At 42.2% G+C, this 26,781-nt stretch overlaps 1 protein-coding gene across 9 annotated transcripts in view; it reads right to left on the bottom strand.

Annotated features, from left to right (window-relative positions):
• plce1 (phospholipase C, epsilon 1) overlaps positions 1-26,781 on the bottom strand; it is a 388,600-nt gene that overhangs the window by 94,341 nt on the left and 267,478 nt on the right. For all 9 annotated transcript variants that reach the window (XM_087999009.1, XM_087999015.1, XM_087999013.1 and 6 more), the window contains 3 exons: positions 8,681-8,826; positions 5,986-6,244; positions 851-1,059 (listed from right to left, as the gene is read on the bottom strand). In XM_087999009.1, coding sequence (XP_087855135.1) covers positions 851-1,059; positions 5,986-6,244; positions 8,681-8,826 — 614 coding nt within the window. The remainder of the gene's footprint in view (positions 1-850; positions 1,060-5,985; positions 6,245-8,680; positions 8,827-26,781) is intronic.

Below are 26,781 nucleotides of genomic sequence, written 5' to 3'. Positions count from 1 at the left end.
TATCAATTTACCCCTGGAACAAATTGTAATACAATGTGTTGGCTTATACATTGAACAGGCTAATCAAGAGCTTAAAAGATACCCATGAATTGCTTACTATCCCCAACTCTGCAATAGCACAGAAATAGGAATCTTTTCCAATTTAACCAAGCAACCTCTGTTGACCCCTGTCCTATAAACAGCCCAAATGAAAATCCTCCAGAAATTTATCAATCAAATATGGCCTGTTGCATATCCCTTGTAGGTTACTCAGTAGAAATGGTTTCTAGTTTACTACAGTCTTGTAAAAGCCAATGAGAAGTAGCAAGATTAAAAAGTTAAACTATTTCTGATTGCCCAATTAATCAGGTTGGCACAAAATACAGGTGGACCCAACTCCCTTTAAAAGGAAAATATACTAATTCCAGCCCATTCACAAAGTTTTTACCTGTACCTCATTCCAGTGAAGTAAAACTGTTCAAAATTAATTTACAATAATATACACATAACATTAACCATAACAATAACACGTCCCTAAGCCCAAACCCAAACATCAATTCTTAAAGCCTAACTCTCGAAGGTTCTACCTGGCTGTGTAAGGCTCCCTGAAGAGGAGTAACAGCAGTAATAGCAGGAGTGTTGGCAAAGTGGGAGGTGTTGGGAAAATCCTTCAGTTCCCTTTGTGAGGTTCAACACAAATATACTCAGCAAATGAGACACCACTGTTCAAAGTGGTGCGATGAGCTATATCAAACATCTGTTTGTTGTTAACAGAGAGAGTTGCTTGTTCTAGTTATCTTATTGAGCGGTCTCCACATGAGCACTTTACACATTGTAGTGAACATCATTGGGAAGCCATTCTATTACTTACTGATATTTACTCCTGTCTTTGAACGAGTTCTTTCGTGAAGTGCAACTTTCACTGGCACCTTCTTCACCTTCCTCACACTCCAGGCTTCTGTTACAGCTTCGAATGGTCTGGAGAATGTTGTTTACTGTGGATTCTTTCTCACTGTTGTTTAGGCCATCTTTCCCAATCCGTTGAAAGAAATGGTCCTGACCATTGTAGTCTGCAACAAACTGGGAACATTCTCTCAGTGTTAGCAATCTCCCTACAACACAGATTAAATTGGAGTCTTATGAAACAGCTTCACACAGTTAGGGATGGAAACAGTTAGCCACTTTACATTCTATGCTTCACATGGAATATAATAAATTCACTACTGTGTGCAGTGGAATCTACACAAACCGTAAGAAAGTTACAGGTTACAAATCATATACAGGCTGAACTGGTCTGAACTGTTTCTAATCCCCACATGTAAGGAATAAAAAGACACGGGAAACAGAATTTAGTCCACCATTGCAATAATATTTTTGCTGTTGTTTCTCCTGGAAACCTGGGTTGAATTTTGAGGAGCTGGCAGATGTGGGTTAGATGATGGGTGAGCTTGCCAAACCGGTGCTGCTGTAAACATGCCAGCTACCTGATCCACAGCTGCCCCCATAGAAATGTACTGAATGTGGCTCCTTAGAGAGGGTGGCTACCTGCCCAGGCTGGCATTGCAGAGGGCTGTAAATTGAGAATTTACCAGAGGAGGACAAGACCGACCCCGCACAAGCTCCTGGCCCATGCAGATGATGTCACTGCTGCCCACAGGGAAGAGGGTCAGGCACTGACAGATACACCCACACTGAGGGAGCATTGAGCAGTTCACCTAACCTGCTGTTCTGGAAGCATGATTGTGACTGCAGACAGAGAAAAAAAGTCTTACTGAAGATCTCAGAAAGGTGCACGAACAGTTTGGCAGCTGAGGTCTCAAGAGACTGAGAAGCTCACTGGTACTGGGCCATTGACTTTGAGATGGGTCGGAGCAAAGGGGAGGAGTGGTGACCCAGGACATTCTGATCCAGAAACACATCTCCTGAGTCTGGCAGAGCCACCAATGAAAGACTCAAAATCAGACTGCCGGTTTATACACAGCAGTCCCTCTCCAGAGTACAAGGACAAGGCCCAGTTCTCACAGGGGTTAGCACTCATAAATCACTAAGGGGTCTGGGCACATAGCCAGATGACACTTTCAAACCCCACACACAGCCAAGACATTGTGACTAAATCCCCACCTCCCAAACTGAGTAACATGACAAATACAACGTTTCAAATACAGCCATCTTACTTAAATTCAAATGCATCAATGTAAGGAAAGCTTCACAATGTGCAGCCACGCGAACCTCTTTCTAATTAGATTACATTACAGTGTGGAAACAGGCCCTTCGGCCCAACAAGTCCACACCGACCCGCCAAAGCGCAACCCACCCATACCCCTACATTTACCCCTTACCTAACATTACGGGCAATTTAGCATGGCCAATTCACCTGACCTGCACATCTTTGGTGCTGTGGGAGGAAACCGGAGCACCCGGAGGAAACCCACGCAGACACGGGGAGAACGTGCAAACTCCACACAGTCAGTCGCCTGAGGCGGGAAATGAACCCGGGTCTCTGGCGCTGTGAAGCAGCAGTGCTAACCACTATGCCACCGTGCCACCCACGAATTCTAACATCAACTCTCTGCTCTCCTGCAAGAACACTTACATGATGCTTCCCTATGTCTATGATGTGGTGGTTGCCTGGTCAACAGGGTATCCTGGCAACTGAGATAACCATGGCATTTTCATTTTGGATATCAGGGTACATAATAGCTCCATGGCCGGCTGAACCAGCTGCATATGAGTCAGGACAGCCTCATTCAGAAGACTTTGAGAATTATCATGTCTTATTCAACCAACATGAGATTTGACCACACAAATGTCATGAAGTGCGGATTCTGTATTCCATTGACACTAGGTCATTATAAACATGATGGAGAATTAAGGTTAAACAAATAATTATTTACAGTATTTACATGGAATAAAGCTTGTGGATTATGCTGGAATTCTTTGTCTGTTTGCTCCTTATTCCCATGCAGACTCCTTTCCCCAAAGATGTTTTTCCAGAGAGGCCATATTTGACTCTTCCAGCTTCCCTCCCGACTGTCGCCACCTGCTGTTGAAAGCTCTGAGCAGTCACTACAGCTCTCCTGCTTAGTGCTATCCATTACTATTGCCACTTGCTGTAGGAGGTTCCATTACACTCAAAGGGGCAAAAGGAGTGGTTCCAGATGTTGAGGCTCCATCGAGCAATGCACCATCTACACCACCTCATTCTGCCTCCATCCTCTCATACAATCTGCAGATTTATATTTAGCGAGTGAGAGCACACCAATTTGCCCATGCTTCATCATCCATCTCCATCCATACAACCCAATGCATCATACAATCTGTGCTGTTCCTGCATCTTGTCAGCATACTGTTGTATTTGAATGGAGGAGCTAACATGTTTACATGTTTGACACATTGCAATGCCCACATCGTGAATGGATTCCTCCATTTTCAACGGGAATGCAATGTCTCAGGAATCTTGGATGATGACCACGTCTTCTTGTTGTCCCACTGATACCTGCTGGACACATGATCCCCAGGGGTCTCCATCCTCCAACTGGGTGAACATGACTGGAGCTGTCCGATAGAGACTGCACACTGTAGCCTCTGGTTTCACCACCTACTCCTGCTCACATTGTGCCACTCCTTTGAAGATTGAATGAGGAGCCATCATGCTGCATGTACTTGCACCAGTGGAGAACGTGATTCAAGCCCAGGACAATGGTTCCTCAGCTGCAAGTCAACCTCAGAGGCAGCAACAGTCTCAACAATCAGTTGCTATTAATCCTTCAGTATCATCAATAGGAGAGAAAATATCAGTTATAAGACCTCCCTAATCTCAGCAGTTGTGGCAACCACTGGAAATGACTTCTGAAAGGCGAGCCCCAACCCATGAGGAATCCAATAAACATTTGCCCTCTCTCAGTCTTACAGCAATCTCACTATCGCCAACCAGTGCTACCATCTTCCCAATGTTGCCCGCTATTCCCACCAGGAGCATCAAGATTGCCAAGTCAGTTCCTTCAACACCCAGTTAGTTCCTCTCTCAGACATTGGGTGCATGCTTCTCCTGCAAATGTGAAGATGGAAAAGTCAGTTCCCAATTTCCCATCTTGATCCACTACCACAATGGATGCTCCGGTCACTGCATTTCCCCAAGGATTATTTACTATGCTCCCAAGCTGACATAGTTTCATTTTTTTCTCTCCTGAACAATAACCTCCTTACCGTGTTGTGATGAAAACACCTCATACTCTTATTTCTTGGAGAATAACTTTTGAAGAAATATGGAAAAACTGATTTATTTCAGGTTTTGTGTAAATACCCAGATGGTTTCTTTAAAATAGATTATTGAAAAGATTACTATGGACTTTTGTAACATTTTAACAAGTTGTCTTGAGAATCACATGACCGGTGGTAAAAGCTTGCTTTGCTGTAGATCTCTACTGACTCCCTTGGACAGTGACTGGTTTCTGTTGTTATGTGGTCTTCAGGTGGGACACAAGAGGACTGTGACTGAATGTGCAAGTGCAAGTGTATGAGAGGGTCAGAGCATGTAAGTGTGTGAGAGGGTGTGAAAGAGTCTGAGAGAGTGCAAGTGAGTGAGAATGAGGGAATTCAAGTGAGAGAGGAAGTGTAAGATAATGGTCGTCTGTCTGTCTCTCTCTCTTTTGATGTTATTTAGAGGAATAAGCATTTATATTTCTATATTACCAATTGCGTATGCTCACTAATGATTATAATTGCATGGAATAAAATTTTGTTTTAATAATAAATCATTTGTGGTTAAGACAATTGGTTGATAGATATTTTTGTTTGGCACGTGATACAGGTAAGGCATCTTGGTAACTGGAAAAACTATTTTTACTTGATGTTGTGGTAACTTGACCATGAGATAATGGGACAGTGCACTCCTGCCTCAGTTGTAAGAATTTCTATTCACTGCCTACCTTAAGGTGTTCTGCTGAGAAGCTGTATCATCTCTATAACATATCCATGGCTGGCAGCTTCATACTCACCTCAACAGAAGGGAGACGGCTACTGCAGCACTTCCTGCACTGGGTCCAAATGATTCTTATCATACTGTGCTCTCGGGGTCTCTTTGGCCAGTTCCAGCCCAGTCCCCTTAGTGTGCTGGACAAACATTCTCCTAATGATCTCTGGAAACAATATGGTTTGTGAGGGTGAGGCTGCCTCTACCATCGCCTTCAAGGAACAGCAGTGAATCTTGGGTCTGCGGTGCTTTGATCAATGAATCTCCCTAGCTGGCTGAACGTTGAAACCAGATCCAACCCTGTAAATGGGGCCCACTACTTCCATCTACTGCCTCCAGCTTGTGCCCACTGCCCATCATGGGGCTGCTGCCGTAGAGGTGGCCCACTAAGAGATCACGTCCTGAAAAATGCTAATGTTTTCCACATGCCAGCCTCAAATAGACATAGTCCTCATGCTGCAACAGTGCAGAGATCAGGAAAATACAGTCTCCAACATCTGCTAACACCCAAAAAGACTGGGTTAATATACTTTGTGGCTCTGATGTTTTAATTTTTTCAGCAAGTGAAGGTGCAGTAAAACTTCTCAGCCGTTAAACAAACCAAGAAATGATTCTTTTTATATATGGAACCTCACTTGCAAAGTGGCATAGTCAAAAACTAGAACAAAGCACACATCCCTTTTGTATTTTATTCATTACCAATCTCATCATTTTAACTTTGAATTTATAGTCACTGTTGGCTACTTTTGGAAGGAAAATGAAATAAGCAACAGAAGATTTATGAGCAATTCTTTTCTCGACAGATTTAAACTACTTAGGAGGAAGTGAGGACTGCAGATGCTGGCGATCTCAGAGTAGAGAGTGTGGTGCTGGAAAAGCACATCAGGTCACGCAGCATCCAAGGAGCAGGAGAGTCGACGTTTCAAACATAAGCTCTTCATTTAAATTACTTGCTCGGCAAATCTTGCAATTAGACAAGGAAGTTGTCCGACACACAATGTTTGTTTTCCATGGTCAATACACGCAATGCTTACCTCGATGGCATCTTCCTGAGAATCACAGCGCGACTGGAACTTCATTAAGGTGGCTGCACCATCCAGAACATCACAAAGCTCCTTCAGAAACACTCCACAGAAGGGGACCACTTTACAGCCCGGGATGTTCAGAGCACGGTTGACTACTTTTCGGTATTCAGACGATAATTCATGCTGTGCCATAGCATCTTTCAGGCTTCTCATAGTTTCAATATCTGATTGGTCCATAAATTGCCACATCTTCAGAACCTTTCTAGACCTGGGAAGGAAAGACACCCAAACTATATCAATGATCTCACACCCGTAAATGCAAGCGACAATAGGGATTAAAACTTCATTCCTTTGGAACATTTTTGCTACAACTCGGAATTAATGCTGGAAGCAGAAAGTAAGAATTAACATTATTGCCAAGAATAGCTAACTGTATGATTCACATGACTTAGAAGTATAAGTTTTAGGTTGACAACTCAAATTTTTAATGTGGCTTAAATGAAAACACCTGGTTTGAGAAACTGGCATACAAACCTCACATAATTGGAAATGAAAGGGTGGTCTTTGTTTGTTTAATAAGGTCATAGTGGGACATAATGGAAGGTAATTAACCTCTCTGTGCCTTTTGCTGGAGGTGGGAGATCTGAGGCTGTCTCTATTAAAAGGTTTAAATTGGCAATAGTTTCTCAAAAGAAAGTGTGGTTTATAATTAAGTTGAACTGCTTTCTGAAACATTCCAGAAGTATCACATTATGATGGGGTTAAATTGCAAGGATGCTGTTTTTGGTTTCGAGTTTCGTCTAAGTGATTTTCTTCCTAGGGGTGGTTCTGATTTGGAGTCACTGATCAAGAATACAGTAAGATTCATGCTTGAGCTGAGCATTATTGGAGGTGCTTAGAGAGAATTGGATTGATTGCCTAGTGTGATGCTAGTGGAAGGATTCCAAGAGATCCCATCGCTCGGAAAACAGCGGGAAGACTAAGGGGAATCAAAGACAATTCTTGAGAGCTTTAGTCCAAGGAGAAATGAAGGGACCCTCAAATCCAGGAACATAGAGGGGGCCTTGTGGTGGGAATAAAAGTAAAATGAGAGTGTGTTTGAGATTTTTGAATTTAAAGTATAAGTGTTTACGAAATATAAGATTGTAGTATTTTGTTTTGTTTAATATTGTTGGAATGTTGCCGCAAGATTTCACATTTCAATCAGTTAGTAACTGGGACTTTGAACTGCCTTTAAAATGTTATTGGTTTGTAACAAGACTTTAGCAGTATGTCTCAGAGTTAAATTTTGCATTCAATAAATAAGCATTTACATTGTCAGCTTTGTTTCAACTTAAAGAATGAGAAAATTATAGATGTCCTCTGAAAAATCCAATTATATTTTCCATAATAGAACATTACTTGAGAAAAAAAATCAATGATATTAGGCACAAGATTGTATGAGCTCGGGGTTGAGATGGCCATGATCTTTGACTAGAGAAGTGTGGGGCCTGAGTGATAAAGATAGATATTTGTGTAAGAATACTTTATCACTGTCACTAAACTAATTGTGATACCGGATATACTATGATTGATTGCCTCACTGGAGTGAAATGGGCCTTTGATTATTGCAAATTTTGCACTATTGCCACTCAGCACCTCACTTTACACCCTTCTAGACTTCCTTTAACTACAGAATTGTTATCACTTATATTCCTTTAGTGCCAATGACGAACATAGCTACCATCAGGAAAATGTTTCATGTTGAGCCAGTTCTCAGGCCCAGCTTTGGAAGTTTGAGACCATTATATGTCTGGATCATGAGGCCCAATGTTCAAAATTGGACCAGGCTTCTGGTCTCATGGAATGTAAGTTGATTAGCAGATAATTGACCTTTTTTGTTTTACATATTAGGTTCGATTAGATTCCCTACAGTGTGGAAACAGGCCCCTGGCCTAACAAGCCCACACCGACCCTCCGAAGAGCAACCCATCCAGACTCATTTCCCCCTGATCTAAGGCACCTAACGCTATGGGCAATTTAGCATGGCCAATCCACCTGGCCTGCACACCTTTTGGACTGTGGGAGGAAACCCGAGCATCCGGAGGAAACTCACACAGACACGGGGAGAACGTGCAAACTCCACACAGACAGTCACCCGAGGATATTCAAGCAGTTTAACTTTTGAATCATTTACCTAAAAGCCCCCTGCAGATTGTAAGCAGATATCCTTTCTGCCTGATGTGCATATGCAATGCCCTGCCCCTCTCAGCCCTTATCTTTTCAGTCTCCTATACCATTATGGTGGTTCTACCAAAGAGGATGCAACCACACAATAACCATGACATTGGTAAAGCGACTGCTAAAGCAAGAGGAAAGTTACTGGATTCAGAATGCAAGCATTGTGCAGAGGAAATAGAGAAAATTCCTTCCTGCACAATATACAGCATTTGGATTGATGATAAACGTTTTGGCCTCTCAATCCACCATCACACAAAACTGCTCCTTTTAATGCAAACATTTGGAGTAATCTATTAATTCTCCTAAATTCTTCTTTCAACTCCTGTCAAACAACTGGAGCTGATTTTACCTAATTTATCTAAAAGCAATGTTTGAGCAAGTGCCAAAGCCAACTCATGATCAAAGTGGCCTGTATAAAATATGGAAAAATGCATTCTGATCTTAACTTTGAAGCTACTTCAGTGGAGGAATGAATCAACAATACCTGAGGCCTGCCAGGAATTCCATCACTGCATTGTAATTACCCATGTTCCAGCAACACTTGGCCACATGAACCAAGTACGAGAACACTTCTCTCTTCTCTTCCATGGAGCCGGCAGTCAGGATCAACCACGTCACCCAGGAACTCACCTGAAACATGATGGGTTTACTTTTAGTGAAGCTGTTCCATTCATTATCATGTCTACCGATGGTATCATATTGCTACAGTATTGTCTGCAGGAACACACATTTTTAAATCTGTGTATTGTTCTGGATCACAGACACAATTCAATCGGCAACATCAATCCTCCTCATCATTTAGAAACTGATCCAGTCAGAGAGGGCAACGGTGGGACTGGGGAATAGATGCTTTGCATTTAGGACACTTGTGGTGAGCAGGTTTGTAAGTAGCAATGTAAAACGAACAACAAAACTGACTAGTCCCTGTCTTCTAGGCGAAAGTGAGGACTGCAGATGCTGGAGATCAGAGTCGGGAGTGTGGTGCTGGAAAGGCACGGCAGGTCATGCAGCATCCGAGGAGCAGGAGAGTCGACGTTTCGGGCAAAAGCCCTTCATCAGCCTTTGCCCGAAACCTTGATTCTCCTGCCCGTTGGATGCTGCCTGACCTGCTGTGCTTTTCCAGCACCACACTCTTGACTGTAGTCCCTGTCCTCAACAGCTCTGTAAGAACAGCCCTCATCCTCTCAATCCCATCAGTTCCCATTTGAGTTTGCCAGTTCAATGCTGTATCATTAAGAGTCCCTGCTGAGTGGAAATTGTGGTAATACTATGCAGCCCTTCCCGTTGACAATATGTAGCAAGAGGAGTTTTCTTTTAGTGGGTGAGGTCAAATTATAACCCTGTTCCACCAGTCTAAACGATTATACTGCCAATTACCCTCCTGCCTGAAATATAGTGTGCAAATAATAATTATTACTGGAAATTAGTGACAATATTATCTGATTTTATGTGGCATTTACAGGTTCAATCCTTAAAAACAATTTCTGAACACATTGGGTCTTTATGATAGTCCTAAAGTCATATGATAATTTTTACTGATACCAGCTCTACTGTTCCAGATTTTATTAAATAAATGGAACTCAAATTCCCAAACCGTCATGTTAGGATTTGAACTCATCCATTCTGTGTTGTTAGTCCAAGCTTCTGCAATATCCTTACGGTTAGTGTGCGGAGCTTGTAGCTATCATTACACCATGTCCAACACATTTGTTTTCCATTATACCTTCCTCAAACAGCTGCTTCATAAGTGACTGCCTCAGAAAGTCTGATTCTTCAGATTGTTACATTGAAGCATTGTTGAAATGAGACACATTTCGCCAAAGCTTTTTGTCTTGCACTCACCAGGGCAATTCACACAAAATACCAATTCAAAAGAAAAGCAACATTCATATTGTTTAACAAGAGAGAGCACTCATTGGTTGAGAGAAGTGTTGAAGTGGAGAAGGCACCCACGTGGAGAATGCCAATTAATAGTTAACTGTTCAGCATTGTTTAAATCAGGTAGGTTGACTCTAATTGGGCAGGACATTGCACTGCAAAATGAACCAAGGAAGGCTATTGCCTATTTTGTTGGGTTGAACACATGCCAAGAAAAAGGTCTTGTATATGAATAATTAGCTCCCAGTCCACATAAGTACACTGCACTACAAGTTCAACTGACAATCCTAAATTGTCAGAATTATTCAGCAAATGTTGTCCAATTGCAGAATCACATCTAACACATTTGGATACAATGTTGCAAGTTTTGAAAGCAAAGGTTGATTGGCCGTGGTCTGTATATTTGCTTGTTGTGAATAGTCATAGAGATGTATGGCACGGGACCAGTCCCTTCATTCCATCTCGTCCATGCTGACCAGAGATCCTAACCTAACCTAATCCCATTTGCCAGCATTTGGCCCATATCCCTCTAAACCCTTCCTATTCGTATACCCATCCAGAGATTTTTTAACATGATGTAATTGTAACAGCCTCCACCACTTCCTCTGGAAGCTCACTCCGAACACGCACCACCCTCTGCGTGAAACGGTTGCCCCTTCGGTCCCTTTTAAATCTTTTCCCTCTTAAACTTAAAACTCTGCCTCTAGTTTTGGACCCCACTATCCTGGGGAAAAGACCTTGGCTATTCACCTATTTGTATGTCCCTCATGATTTTATAAACCTCCATAAGGTCACCCCTCAGACTCCGACACTCCAAGGAAAATATCCCCAGCCTATTCAGTCTCTCCCTATTACTAAAACTAATAGTTGCAGGGATATGCTGTTTGACAAAATCCCTGAGTCTTTGAGATATACAGCCCACATACCTGGCACTGTAATTCATTTCGCTGGGCAATGCCTTGACTAATCAGAGTTAACTTAACCAGTTTAAAATTTAGACAAAGTCTGGCAATTAACTGTCAATCAGCAATAATGGATACATTCTCCACAGACATACCTCAACCAGTTAGAGACAACTTGTTAGCCAATCAGCACTCTTTTCTCATGCAGCATGAATGATGGCTTTCCACTTGAATTGATATTCTTACAAATTGTCCTGATGAGTACATGACAAAATCTTCATCAAAATCTGTCTTTTATCAGCAATGCTCAAATTTTGTCCAACCAAATAACTATTTTTATACAGGAAAGTAAATTATTTACCAGCTTGGTTTGCACAGCATTCGCGCACAAGTATACCTAAGTTAGACAATGACTCATATTTCCCTGTCTTTATTGATTAAGTGTGAGAGGCCAGTTATATTGTAACACATAACTTCCTTCTGTTTTATACGTACAAACACACTATACTGTCCAACCATCTGGTTAACAGTGCTCAAAAATCCTCAGTTACATTAACAATCACAGGTTGAAGCCCCACACCAGAGCCAAAAGTGCAAAATTGAATTGAATTTATTGTCATGTGTACCGAGGCACAGTGAAAAGCATTGTCTTGCGAGTAATTCAGGCAGATCACATAGTTAAGTAGCATAGATAAGTAAATAATAGGTAAACAGCAGCAAAAACAAAAAGACAGTAAGATGCTAAAGTCAGCACGTTTTGGGTGAGACAATACATGGAGAGCCTCAACAGTGAAGATTGGGATCAAACAGACTATAAGAAATAGGAAAAGTAGTAGGCCTTTTGGCCCCTCAATGGGGTCAGGGCAGATCTGATAATTCTCACATACACTCTCCAGTCCTTCCCCGCCACCCCCTGCTTCACTCCCTCATCAACTTTAATTCCCCTACCAATCAAGAAACTATCTCAGCCTTAAACATACACTGCCCCCACAGCTCTCTGTGGCAAAGTGTTCTGATGACACTCAGCTGTCTGAGAGAAGATTGGAACTTTTCTAAATTAGTGCACAGACCTCTCCTAGTTCTGCAGTCGATATTTCAAACCCCCGTCCATCTAAAATTAGAAAAAATAGATTCTGAACATTTTTTTCCCCCATTGTTGCTCATGGACTTTAATGTTTGCAAATTGTCTGACCTGTTACTTTGACAACATCATTAGACTTCAAATAGTTTAACTGTATTGAAGTACTTGCCAAAGCTCTGAAAACGTGAAAGCCACTTTTTAATTGCAAGTTCTCTCGATCTTCCTCCTGATCATCAATGGCACTAACATCATGGAGTCCTCCACCATTAAAGAAGACCTGGGGTCATCAGTGATCTGAAGCTAAATAAACCAGGTCCTTTCAGTATGGACCACTATTCCTACAATTTGGTAGAGTTGAAATGCTGTGATTCCCTGCCTCAGGGCAGCATGGTAGCATGATCACAGAAGTACATGCTCAAGAAGGTCAACTCCAGATGCTGAAAAAATAGTGGCTTTGCTAAGTTCACCAGATAAGAAACAAATAAAATATATTTACTTCTAATCTGCGACATTGGGCGAGGTGACACTTGAAATTTTTCCTTCAGTCCACCTCACAAAGTACAGCTGTGAAGTGGGGAAAGATACTCATTGTTCTTCAATCCTTATGGCATAATACCTTTGCATAAATGACTTTTAAGAATTTAAGTTGACATTTTCCCCTAGTTTTTCCGATAGTCCATTTTTGCAAGGGTAGAAGTCATTAGTGTGATGCTAAGTGTGGGTATACCGGTTAATCGTTCTAGTTATATGACTGGTGATTCTATTTGTGAATATATTTTTTGCTAAAATTAGTCAAGTCAGAAGTATCTCATTTTTGGTATTGTTTTCAGAATGAGAGAACTAAACAAGATTACACAAACAAACTAATCTGAAACATTCCTCTATATCTTGGATGCCAAGATAGTTATTTTTAATTTTATATTTTTAATTTTAATTTTTGAAGAAGCAAATCACCTGCCTATTGTAGAATCTGTCAAATTTGTGTTGTCTTGGGAGGGGGGGGGGGGTTTAATGAGTTGAAAATGAGGCAGGTTCTACCGTGGACCGATGTGTCACTGTGTCAGATTATCACCCCAAAAAAAAGTTCAAAATTGACCCTAACCCAGGGACTTGGACAGTGCCAAATGCACACAATCTGAGCTTTAATGAATTGGTTTACTTCCTGCACCTGAAAACTTGGTTTATTGCCCAGAGAATAGGCTAGCACACCCAAATGGAACAGAGGCTAGTGTCAGTAAGAACAAATACGTTTCACACAAGGAGCATTCGGAGTGGAATTCAGCTTTTGCAATCTGGATGGTAGCAGATCATGCAGCTCTAATCCACCTTCCACGGTTTACCTTTCCAGTCAATTTTACTCCTAATCCGCATTATGTTCCTTTTGTTGTGGGTGCTGAGTGGGGATCTTTCCGTAACAGTGCTCTTCCTAACAATCCATTTGACTAGAAGGGTCAACAATGTCTGTTGATAAGCATGGATATCCATTTGTCTTGATTTTTAAATAGGTTGTAGAACATGAATGGTTTTATAAAGAAGAGCGAAGAAAGGTACCTTTCATATCCTCAGGCACTTCACAGCCAATTCATCACTTCTGAATTGCAGACCCAATTCTGAGGCAAACCCAATAACCAATCTGCACACAACAAGATCCCACAAACAGCTAATAAATTAATGACCAAAGAGACTGTTATTGGCAGTGTTTATTGAGGAAGAATATGTTGATCAGGACATTTGGAGAATTTGCTGCTTTCACTCAAATAAAAGGCATTATAGAATCTTTTACAATCAGACAAAAGGAAATGCTGTAATGTCTCATTCAAAAGATGTTACATCCACAATGCTGCAGATGCAGCACTGTACTGCAATGTCAGCCTCAGTTATGTGTTTAAGACTGGAGAGGGACTTGAACCTATGACTTTGTGGTTCAAAGTTAAGAATGTTGCCAAGGAGTAGGTCCCTGAACCTACGAAGTGCATTCATAAGAAAGAGATAAAATAAGTGCTTTGTGAAAGTTTATGTCTGGTCTGACAGCCAGGTTCAATGTGGAAAGCACTCAGGCTCATTTTCTACTGTCTAAAAACCTATTTTTCCCAATTCCCAATGCATTAAGTGGGGGAAAAAGGAGTGCAAAACTGTAAAGCCAGCTTCCCTCACCCTCAACCCTCCAATCGATAAATGCTTCCATGTGGCTGTCCAGTTTGGAAGGAAGGTTCCCACCTAAAACAGACAGGAGAACTCACATTCCTGTGTTGTGATTCAGGTCTCACATAATGAAGAATTTTCCTGAGTGGACACCAATCCAAAACCTCACCAATTAAATCAAGCACTAAAGGGTTATTATAGTAAGATCAGAACTGCACTTTATGGAATGAATATTATGAAACTTTATTGAACATAAGACTATACAAGGAACTGTAAGTGTATCTTCTGGAAGCCGACAGATTCATGCTCTAGTTCCTTCCACATATGATAGTCGCTGTTCTTATGGTAAAGGTATAATTAACCCCTTACTTCACATCTCCACCCCCCCCCCCCCCCCCCCCATTCCCCCAGTTCTATTATTAAACTATTTGCATTTTGTCATGAACACTTAACTCTTCACTTCCGCCTCGCCTCCCACTACAAGTTTCTTTTACTTGAAGCATGAGTCTCCAATGGTGTTCTCAGCTTAAACAAAGATCTTTCTTCTCGCGCTCTCCAGAGTTCTTCTCAAAACCTGCACTCATCACTCACTGATTGTAGTAAAACATTTTTGTCAGCTAATCTTGGAGCTTTGAATATTTCTGTGAAGGGGAAAGATTTTCCTCTATCAATGTATCATTTGTTAAGTCAATTGCATGAGAATATTGACTGCACAGAATTTTTCTAAGCTTCCTGAGAGCTTTCCCTTGTCATCCTCCGATACTTAATAGTTAAGTCAGCAGTCTCTTTGAATTAGCTATGCTGTTCCAACTCTGTTGATCTGTTCAAGCTCCTTTGATTGCTTGAATTTAAGCCTAACCGAGGTGCTTTACTTCTCGAGAAGCCCTACGGTTTAGCTATGTTTCTCTATGCTTATAAAAGCCTTAAATGCATCTATAGATTAGTGATTAGTCAGAATCAATGGACTGACCCCAGTGACCTTTCTGGTAAGAAGTCTGCTCTGATTGTGAAAGTCTGGTGAACTACACTGCTGGTGGTAATGTGAAGTCTTCTTTAGACTGTAAATAAATCTGATAGGACTTCATCTTGTACCCCTACTACAATACAATATCAGCACCAGGTTCCATTTGACAATTGTCCACAATGCCATATAAATTGTTTTAAAAGAATCAATAGTTTCTTGGCCTTTGAGTGCACCGATTCAACTTTGCCTCGTCTACAGTTGGGTTTTGCCTGAAACTGAAATAGGTATGGGGTCTTTAATTACATTGTTAAATGCTGTAGTTTTATGTGCTATGCCCTGTAAGCACCACTACCAATTGCAATTGTAGAACAATACGCTGACCTGATCTTTGAGCAGCCTGAAGCAGACAGTACCTGCAAGCCATCATTACCATTGTACCCAATACATGGTCTGGTCAGGCCCCTCCACATTCTCCAAAAGGTCTGGGAAAGGCAAGGCAATCCCACCCTCAGTGTTTCTGTTATATGGTTAAGGCGACAGATATACTTCCCTTCTTTGCTTTTGTTAAGCGTTATGAGCATTTAATCTGTTGTAAAATAGCAGTAAAACTTTCTGATTTACACTCCCCACACTCTTTGTTCCCTTTAGCTCTAAGAAATTTACTATCCCCTTCTTGAAAACATTTAATATCGTGGCTTCAACCACTTTCTGCAGCAGAGAACTTCACCATTCTCTGGATGAAGAAGCTTCTCCTCATAATCAGTCCCAAGCAGCCTTCTCCATATTCTTAACCTGTCACCCTGTTTCAGGACTTGCTAGTCATCAAGAACATCTCTCCTGTATTCAACCTGTCTAGTCTAATTAGAATTTTATAGGCTTCTATGAACTTCCTCCTCATTTTCCTAAACTCCAATGAATAATATCCTAATTGATTCAGTCTCCCTTCATACGTCAGTCCTGCCATCCCAGGGATCTGTCTGGTAAACCTTTGTTGCAGTCCCCCCATAGCCAGAATGTCCTTCTTCAGATAAGGATACCAAAACTGCAGACAGGTGTGGGCTCACAAAGACCTCGTATAATTGCAGCAAGTCATCCCTGCTCTTGTACTCGAATCCTCTCACTAGATAGGCTAACATACCATTTGCCTTCTTCACTGCCTGCTGCATCTGCCTGCTTACTTTCAGTGACTGGTGTCCCAGGACCCAAGTCTCATTGCATCTCCCCCTTTCCAAATTTATTGTAGTTCACATAAGAATCTGCTTTCCTGTTTTTACTACCAAAGTGGCTAACCTCATATTTATCCGCATTATACTGCATCTGCCATGTATTTACCTACTCACTCAACTTTCCTAATTCACACTAAAGTATTTCTGCATCCTCATTACAGCTTACCCTCCCACCCAACATAGTGTCTTCTATAAACTTAGAGATATTACACTTAGTTCCTTCATCTAAATTATTAATAGATATTGTGAATAGCTGGGGTCCAGCACTGATCCCTGCAGTACCCCACTAATCACTGCCTGCCATCTGGAAAATGATCCATTTATCCAACTCTTCACTTCCCATCTACCAGCCAGTTCTCTATCCATGCCAGTACGCTACCCCTAATCCCCATATGCTTTAATTTTCCATGTTAATCTCTGATATTGGACTTTATTGAAGGCCTTCAGAAAGTTCAAGTGAACCATATCCACTGATTCTCCCTTATCAACTCTGCTAGCTATATCCTCAAAAAAAACTGAATAAAATTGCCAAGAATGACTTCCCTTTCTTAAAACCATGCTGACTCTGTCCAATCTGTCACAATTTTCCAAATGCTCTGCTACTAGCACTTTCCTTGCTACTGATATTGGGCTAAACAGTCTATAATTCTCCTTGTTTAAAAACAATAATGGGGTTACATTAGCTACCCTCCAATCTATGGAAACGTTCCACATCCTATAAAATCTTGGAAGACAGCCACCAATGCATCCATTATTTCTAGGACCACTTCATTAAGTATTCTGAGATGGAGGTTCTCTTGGGGATTTATCAGCTTTCACTCCCAACAATTTCTCAAACACCTTTTCCTACTCTTACAATTGCCTTCCGTTCCTCCCTTTCACTAGACCATTTATTCCTCAACATTTTTGAGATGATACATGCCCTCCTTTGTGAAGATGGAACCAAAATATGTATTTAACTGGTCTGCCATCTCTTTGCTCCCCATTATAATTTCTTTCTTCTGATCATAAGAGACTCACATTTGTCTTCATTAATCTTTTTCTCTTCACACACCGACAGAAAAGCACAAATCAATTGCTGTTATGGTGGTGGTCAGCCAGAAATTCCCCAGGCCATGTCAGTGTGCTCACAGAAAACACATTGGGAGGACCATCACAGAAAACCAAAGCCCTAAGTGCCAACCTTGTCACATTCATTCTTGGAATTTAAGTGAACGTGAACAACAAAAATGAGGTGACGGATTTAGAAAGATTTCTTTTAGAAATTAGCATTTACAGAATACACTGAACATTGTACAACACAAAGTTAAAAGATAGTTCCCCACATTATAGTAAACATTATGGAACAGGTTGCTGTGGTAACAAAAAAGAACTATTGAGGTAACTTTGTGTGTAAATGAGACAATATTGAACAAATACATCACAGTGCTTCATCAACTCAAATCACAAGCAGCCTACTGTACAGCAATGCAATGAAAAAGTCAACTGTTCAGGTATCGCTCTGCTGGGCAACAATGTCATTTCAAAGATCAATGTGGCCCCTGTTTTTGCTGCTCCCTACAGCTGCTGGTTGGTTCCTTCCCCAGTCTTCGATGAGGAAGACTCTTATTGAATATCCTTGAGTGCCACTTGGATGAGGTTGTGAACAGGATGGCACGGTGGCTCAGTGGTTAGCATTACCACCCCACTGCACCAGGGTCCTGGGTTCAATTCCAGCCTCGGGTGAGTGTCTGTGTGGAATTGCACATTCTCCCTGTGTCTGCGTGGAGTTTCCTCCCAATGCTCCAGTTTCCTCCCACAGTCTAAAGATGTGCAAGTTAGGTGGATTGGCCAGGCTAAATTGTCCCATAGTGTCGAGGGATTAGATTAGATTAGATTAAATTACTTACAGTGTGGAAACAGGCCCTTCGGCCCAACAAGTCCACACCGCCCCGCCGAAGCGCAACCCACCCATACCCCTACATTTACCCCTTACCTAACACTAGGGGCAGTTTAGCATGGCCAATTCACCTGACCTGCACATCTTTGGACTGTGGGAGGAAACCGGAGCACCCGGAGGAAACCCACGCAGACACGGGGAGAACGTGCAAACTCCACACAGTCAGTCGCCTGAGGCGGGAACTGAACCCGGGTCTTTGGCGCTGTGAGGCAGCAGTGCTAACCATTGTGCCACCGTGCCGCCCAAAAAGCAGTTCAAAAGCAGGATGTGCAGGCTGAGTGAATTGGCCATAGAAAATGCAATGGTAGGGTAAGGGGAAGGTCTGGGTGGAATGGACTTGATGGGCAAATGGTCTGCTTCTACACTTTAGGGATTCTATGATTCACTACTTTTCACAAGCTCCCTTGAGCTGATCTTCTGACAGAACATCCATGAGGTGATCACTTCATACATGCCAAGGTCAGTTTCAGGCCCCAAATTGAGGTACGACTCATACCCTGACCCCGCTCCGAACACATCAACACTACCCTGCACTCAACTTACACAGGACTGGCAAAACATCACAAACTGGGAGTCACTGTCCTGGGACCAAGGTGACAGAAAAAGCAGTTCAAAAGCAGAATGTGTAGAGAAAAGGAGTCAACAAATTTCATGAGAAGTAAATGGAACAAGCTGCAGTTACTCAGTTTAAGCAGAGAGGCCAATCTTACTGATCTCACAATCAGAAATGCAACTCCATCATTCAACATCCTCAAAGTACATATGCAGCAGTATCAGCTTACAGGATAGGGTAACCAAACAAACAGATAAACACACTTCTTTAAAACATATTGAAAACCACAGCTAGCTGAGCAGCTTTCGAAAGAACAGCTCTTTCATCTTTCCTTTATTCCTTAATAATTTAGGGTCAGTGGGAACTGAAAGGTTGGTTATAGAAGGAAATTTGCAACAGCTTATTTTCAGGAGGCCTGAGCATAATTCACAGGAGATAGGAGAGTCAGATGGCCTTGGCAGGATTTCAATATAGCTCATGAAAGTGAAAGCAGAGACTGAGTTCACTGTGTACCCATTTACCTTAGGAAACATGCTGTCCATTCAACCCACAAATATTACTGTGCGCGTCCCCCCACCCCCCGTACACCATTGGGAATTCACTTGTACACTGTACTGTGTGCCTGCATGCCTCCAGTAAATCACTGTGTACCCATACACCTCAGGAAGGTAATGATTAGCTTCCCTACAGTCTGGAAACAGGCCCTTCAGCCCAACTAGTCCACACCGACCCTCCAAAGAGTAACCCACCCAGAACCACTACCCCTAACTAATGCATCTAACTCTACGGGCAACTTAGCATGACCAATTCAAAGATCAATGTGGCCCCTGTTTTTGCTGCTCCCTACAGCTGCTGGTTGGTTCCTTCCCCAGTCTTCGATGAGGAAGACTCTTATCGAATATCCTTGAGTGCCACTTGGATGAGGTTGTGAACAGGATGGCACGGTGGCTCAGTGGTTAGCATTACCACCCCACAGCACCAGGGACCTGGGTTCAATTCCAGCCTCTTTGGACTGTGGGAGGAAACCGGGGCACCCGGAGGAAACCCACATAGACACGGGGAGAATGTGTAAACTCCACACAGACAGTGGCCCAAGGCTGGAATCGAACACGGGTCCCTGGCGCTGTGAGGCAGTAGTGCTAACCACTGAGCCACGTGCCCTATTGTATGTATTGAGACAACTTAGAAAGTAATGTTATGAATATAATTGTATAGAAATTGGTCTGTAACCATTTATGGTACAGTCTTGGTAAGCCATTGCAAGTAGCTTGTGTGGCCCAAGCCTGAACATGAAGGCCCAAAGCTGTCCAGACTCTGGTTCCAGAGAGATTGAATTAAATGAGCAGATTAGACCATGAAAGAGAAATTGAGTGGATTAGTCTCTAATAAGGAGATTGAATAGATGGAACCACAATAAGCAGATCAAAGGGACTGAGTAGACTACACCACTTTACCTAAAGTTAGATGGACAGTCAAAAGGAATAGTTTCATCAGCTAAGTGGCTTGCTCTCCTTCACCCTCATGCAATCACTGCTGATGGCTGGTACACTATTTTCTCACAGCTCCTCACTCCGCAGAAAACTCTTGTCAGAGTTCAAATGTGTATCGACCTTCCGGAAACATTTTCTGTTTTTCTGGCAGCAATCCACCTCCACTGTACATTGAGCCAGAACACTTACTCGGAGTGACCGCTGGTGCCACAACTCGCATTCTTCCAGCCAGACACATTGAGCAGTCTGTACTGCAGGAACTTAGCACAGCAGCTTAACAGTGCCATGAATGAGTGTCAGTATCAGGGGACATGGCCAACCCAGCCCACTTTTAAAACTGACATAGTTATAACCTTAACTGCTGACAATAAACATTTTGTTAACATGGGTGTACAACTGAGAAACTAAAGTCAATCAAAATTAAGCAGAATACTTCGTTCATAGATAAGCACATAGGGTCCAAAACTGCAAGTCAATACACACTGTCTGTAGTGAGTTACCTGTCATTGTGAAGTTCATCACAGTTTGCAGCCCTTAGCTCAAATTGATAGTCAGATAAGCTCATCCACTGGATGAAAGCAGTTCTGCAGACATAAAGCTACATCTGGTCGTGATGAGGCAATTTTCAATTATTCATGAAATAAATTGCTGCGCCTTGCAATGTTGACATTTATCGCTTCTGCAGTTAAGGATTTAAGTACCAAAAATGCAGAAATTATTTCATCTCTGATATATAAGTCAGCTGCTTCGATAATCAGCTTGGCAGTTTACCCTGCGATAGAGTTTAGTCTCGGTACATAGCCTTCGATAACCACAGCCACATTTTCCATCCTGTCATCACACGCAGCTTGTATAATATTCCAATCTACAGGTTTCACTCTTTCAACCCTGTTTTTTCCCCCACATTCCATATCTGCGCATTTCCATATCCTTCATCGAAATAAGTCAAGATGTTAACACTTTGGTCTAAAATCTGAAATAGCACAGAAACCTAGCTGCATTGATCTCAGCTCCTTGTTACATTCATACAGCACCTCACAGAAGTATAAATATGCACCATGTCAGCAGGGGGGTGACCTCAAGTTTACTAATGGTGGGTTTAACCACCAATCTTACAGGGGAGAAGGTTAATGGAGCCGAGAAGTAAGGGGGTAAAGGGAAGGGATTCAGAATACTGAATCTAAGTAACTGAGGGTACAACTGGTAACAGTGGAGCAGAGAATGGAGGGTGTATGCTAGAGTACAGGATGAGAAGAGGGGACAGGCTCGGGTTGTGGTTGAAGGGCTGGAGAAAGTTACAGGCATTATGATGTGTGAAGCCACTCCATTCATGAATGTAGTGCAGGGCCAGGCAGATTGTGTTTAGATGACACAATATACAGTTGAGAAACAGGTCACTCAGTGCTGTGTAGATCTCTCCTGGTGTTGGTGCTGCACACAATTCCCCTCTTTATCTGAAAGATGATCAAATGTTATTAAGGTGACAAATGATTTCTATTTGACCAGGGTTGCTCCATTGCAGCTCGTTTTCAAGGGTTCTTCTAGTGATTTTCAGTTCTACCATTCAATGTCAGCAGGAATTTTTAAAATTCCAAAACCTGAGTCCTGAACACAAGTCATGAGCCCAGCCAGCAGTTGTAGCCATTTTTCTAGCCATCTATCATTCTTTCTTCAAATTGTAATCCAACCACCATTTCTATAAGCAGTTTCTGGTTTTTATTCCTCATTAATCTTTTGTTGAAGGCAGCAACTGTTGTATCATGACAGCTTCCCTCCCCCAGCGCCTCAGTTCTTTATTTATGGTACAACAATAACTCAAGTCTGATCTCGTCTTCATCTGATGATTCAGGCAGGTAGAGGCTGAGTATTAATGTGACTTTCATCTCTAATTGCTGGATGAAGGGAATAAAAGACTATCCCAGGAGCTCACCTGTTGGGTCTCACTCAGCACACAGAGAAGTTGGGAACCTTTGGGTCTGGATGACTCAGCACTGCCACTCTAAAGCTGAGTAGTTACTCACTGTACAATTGGGGGAGTCAGTCAGCCTATATTGATGTTTCCTGTAGCTATCAGGAGTGCTGTCCCATTAGCTGTAGCCACAAGTCTTCAGGCTTTGAGCTAGTTTCTGTAGGCGAGATTGTGAGTTACTTAAAAACTACTTTTCACTGCTCTCCCAGAAGCAAATGATTGCGGTACAATTTAATTTTTGTCTTTTATTTGATTTTTCAACTAACATTGCTTTCCAGGCAGTGGTGACACTTAGGCACGTGATGATGCATATCATTGCATTTTATGGTTTTCCATCACTGGAGACTTTGTGTTTGGAAGTTTGCTATAAAAACTCCCAGTGATCAAGACGTAAACAAGGTCTAAACGACTTTGGCTGTAACTCAAATCTGTTCAGGTTTATTTCTTAAAGGGGCCAGATCGGGATGGATCAAATGGTGTCCATAATGCAGCGCATCTTCTCTCCTGGAACTGATTCCTAAGACAATCACCCTGTTATGGGATCAATGACCTGGTCAACTTTAGGCTGGCGCTCTTGGCTGAAGGATAGTAATTAACCAGATCGTGGTGGAATTGCTTGGCTCTACTTTGAATAATGCATCCACCTGAACTAGTGATGCAACGTTCCATCTAAAAAGAGGCACACTTGGCAGGGGGGGGCATTAACAAAGTCAGCCTAATATCACACAACACCGGGTTATAGCCCAACAGGTTTAATTGGAAGCACACTAGCTTTCTGAGCGCTGCTCCTTCATCAGGTGGTTATCAGAAGGAGTGTTGCTCCGAAAGCTAGTGTGCTTCTAGTTAAACCTGTTGGACTATAACCTGATGTCGTGTGATTTTTAACTTTGTACACCCCAGTCCAACACCGGCATCTCCAAATCATCATCTGCTCAAGTCTGGAAACTGGATTTAAACCTTTCTCACTCAGAGGCAGATATGCAGCAACCTAATCAGGCTGACACTTTAAGATCCAAAAGAACCATGGATGCTGGAAATCAGAAATAAAAACAAACATTGCTGGGAAAGCTCAGCAGGTCTGGCAGCAACTGTGGAGAAAAATCAGAGTTACAGTTTCAGATCCAGGGACCCTTCCTCAGAATACTTCAAGATAATGTCTGTTGAGCCCAAGCAGAAATAATTTGCATTTGAATGTGTGAGAAGTATAAATGAACTGGAATAACAAATGACTAACTTTCATGCACTTCTTCATTGAGGGAAATTATAGCCTGTTCACTTACTCATGCCCATTTTCAGAACGATGTATTACTTTGGCTGGAATCTTCTCCCATTAATCCTGTAGGAATGACAGAGTGGTTTTCCAGGAAACCTGACTCTGACTGGGCCTTTAATCTTTCTCAGAGTCTTGTTTATATCTTGACCACTGGGAGTTTTTATAGCAAACACAGATACAAAGTCTCCAGTAATGGAAAAACATAAAATGCAATAATATGCATCATCACTTGCCTAAGTGTCGCCACTGCCTGGAAAGCAATGTTAGTTGAAAAATCAAATAAAAGACAAAAATTAAATTGTACCGCAACCCTTTGTTTCTGGGAGAGCTGAGAAAAGTAGTATTTAAATAACTCAAGCATTTCTATCTCGACGGACCTTTTGAATACAGGATCTTAGCAGGAGTTTGGAAGCTATAGGAATACAGAGAAGATCTGGGATGTTTGCTGTCTAGCAGCTCCCCCCTCCCACCCCCCACCACCCCGCCTTATTCAGAGGTTTTGATATGAGATCAGCGAGGCTGCCATGAGCAGAGCCCCTGAAGTGTGGAAAAAGTAAGACAGCCTGTCCAACCATGGAAGGAAGTGGCTGAGGAAATCAGAGGCAGCAACGTATCACCTCCAACTGAGAGACGGTGCATCAAGGATTCAAAGCTCATGAACAGTATTTCCTCCATCTGCAACCCCCAGTCACAACCTCCACCCACAACCCCCACCGCCCGGTATCACATCACACCTTCTCCCCCACCTCCACATTGTAATGACCCCTCCCCCCCCGACAACCATTGCCTTCATGACTTCCCACCCCCCCCCCATCCCGTCCCTCCTCATTCACCTGCCATCACCACTCCCCCAAGGTCTGCTCCTCCATCCCCTGCCACCCGCACCTCAATACAACTCCATCCCCCTCTGTCACTACCCCACTCATCACAATGTCACAGCCTTCGGCAGCAATATGTTCTACAGAGTCACCATGCTCTGGCTGAAGAAATTCCTCCTCATCTTAGTGTTAAGAGTGGTACCCTTTCACTGAGGCTGTGCCCTCGGGGTCCTAGTCTCTCCTACTTGTGGAAACAGCTTCTCCATGTTCATTCTATCCAGATCTCTCCGTATTCTGGAAGTTTCAATAAAATCCTCCCTCATCATACTGATTACCAAATTCAGAACTGCCTGATCCCTAGTGGGCTCCAACACAAAAGCTGCTCCAAAAAGATCATCTCACAAATTCCTTTTCTTGGGATCCATTACCAACCCGATTTTTTTCCGGTCTACCAGCAAACTGAAGTACCCCATGATTATGGTAATAGTAATTTTCTTACACGACATTTCTGTCTCTGGGTTATTTTCTACTCCACGTCCTGATTACTGCTAGAAAGTCCGTGCAAAACTGCCAGTTCCTTTGCAGTTCCTCACCTCTAACCACACAGATTCTACACCTTCCGACTTTATACCACTTCTTGCTAACAGTTTAATTTCAATTTTTACTAACAAGACAACTCCACTTCTGCTGTCCATCCACCCGTTATTCCCATAGGATGTATATGTTTGGATAATTAGTTCCCTGATCCCTTGCAGCGACGTTTCTGTGATACCCACAACATCATGTCCACCAATCTGATCATTGGCCTTATTTTGTATATTGTGCACATTTAAGTACAATAACCTCAGTCCTGCATTGGCTGCCACTTGTTCTCTTTAACTGCTGTGCCTGAAGTTAGATTTCTGACCCTTTCTGTACTCTCTGTCCTGTTACCTATTCTGGAAACTTTAATAACCTCTCCTGAGCCCTTCCCCTTCTTTAGCAAGTTTAATTCTTGAGACCTTGATTTATTCCATCAGTTTGTCTAACTAATCCAAATGCTTTGTGCAATAAGGTACAAAGCCTTCAACTTTGTTCTATTATTGAGTTTCCCTGCACTTTTATGATTCCTTGGTACAAGGAAGGAGTCAATGAAATTTGCATTAAAGGCCACAAGCAGCAAAGACCATTTCAGCCACAGAGGCTGGAGCTAACTAACAATGCAGCATCAATGAATATAATTCACTAAACATGTTCATCAATTCAATCAGTGACATGATCTGAGGGCAGAAATGTTGCTATTGCATACAAGTTAAACAAATGTAATGTTCTGTGAATATATATTCCAGACAGATATTGGGAATGCTACACAAAATATGATAGCTGTGGGACTTCTTAAAATTCTTTGATATCCCTTTTGTTCTGTTGCACTTCTGCAAAGATGATGTAGTTTACAAACCATCAAAGGATCCGTTTGAATTATAGCCAGCTGTGCTGGAATAAAAAAATCCTATAACCTCGTGCCAATAATGAAACTGGTATTGCAGTACATTACATCTACTCAGGACTTTTCATTTATAGGACTTAGATTAGAATCTGGATAAAACAGATGGAACAAAAATCAGCACTTCTTTATAAAAAAAAGATCATTCAACCCGACTTCATTCATTCATTCAGAAAACCTTTTAACATCCAATCGCTTCTTAGATTGCACCTTGTCTCCATTAATTCATGAGAAATCCATTCCACATCTTTGACTCTTTAAGGAAAGAATTGTGTTTTGATATCAGTCACAGGTTCAAACAAAAACAGTGAATTTGTATCATGTTGTCCCAAACGTGTAACAGGCTTCAAAGCAAATTGCAATAACTTTTCAGTTATGAGACTGGACCAACAACTGACCCGATCTCCTCCATCCCACCTTCCAAGAGCAGCCTAACCTGCGAGTGGCTGGGTTTACAGGTTACACATGGGACTCATCCACCAACTCAGAAATAACTCATCAAACCAGAGGAGCAAATCTTAGCAGGACTGATACACTTAGTGATAAGGTCCTAGGGAGTGTTGCTGAACAAAGAGACCTTGGAGTGCAGCTTCATAGCTCCTTGAAAGTGGAGTCACAGGTAGATAGGATAGTGAAGGCAGCTTTTGGTATGCTTTCCTTTATTGGTCAGAGTATTGAGTACAGGAGTTGGGAGGTCATGTTGCAGCTGTACAGGACATTGGTAGGTCACTGTTGGAATATTGCGTGCAATTCTGGTCTCCTTCCTATCGGAAAGATGTTGTGAAACTTGAAAAGGTTCAGAAAAGATTTACAAAGATGTTGCCAGGGTTGGAGAACTTGAGCTATAGGGAGAGGCTGAACAGGCTA

The sequence above is a fragment of the Chiloscyllium plagiosum genome, unplaced genomic scaffold, assembly GCF_037043375.1.
Source record: "Chiloscyllium plagiosum isolate Xiang-an unplaced genomic scaffold, Cpla_swu_hap1 HiC_scaffold_22, whole genome shotgun sequence".
Lineage (NCBI taxonomy): Eukaryota > Metazoa > Chordata > Chondrichthyes > Orectolobiformes > Hemiscylliidae > Chiloscyllium > Chiloscyllium plagiosum.
The sequence above is the reverse complement of the archived record's forward strand: the minus strand, read 5'-3'. Positions and strand labels throughout refer to the sequence as shown.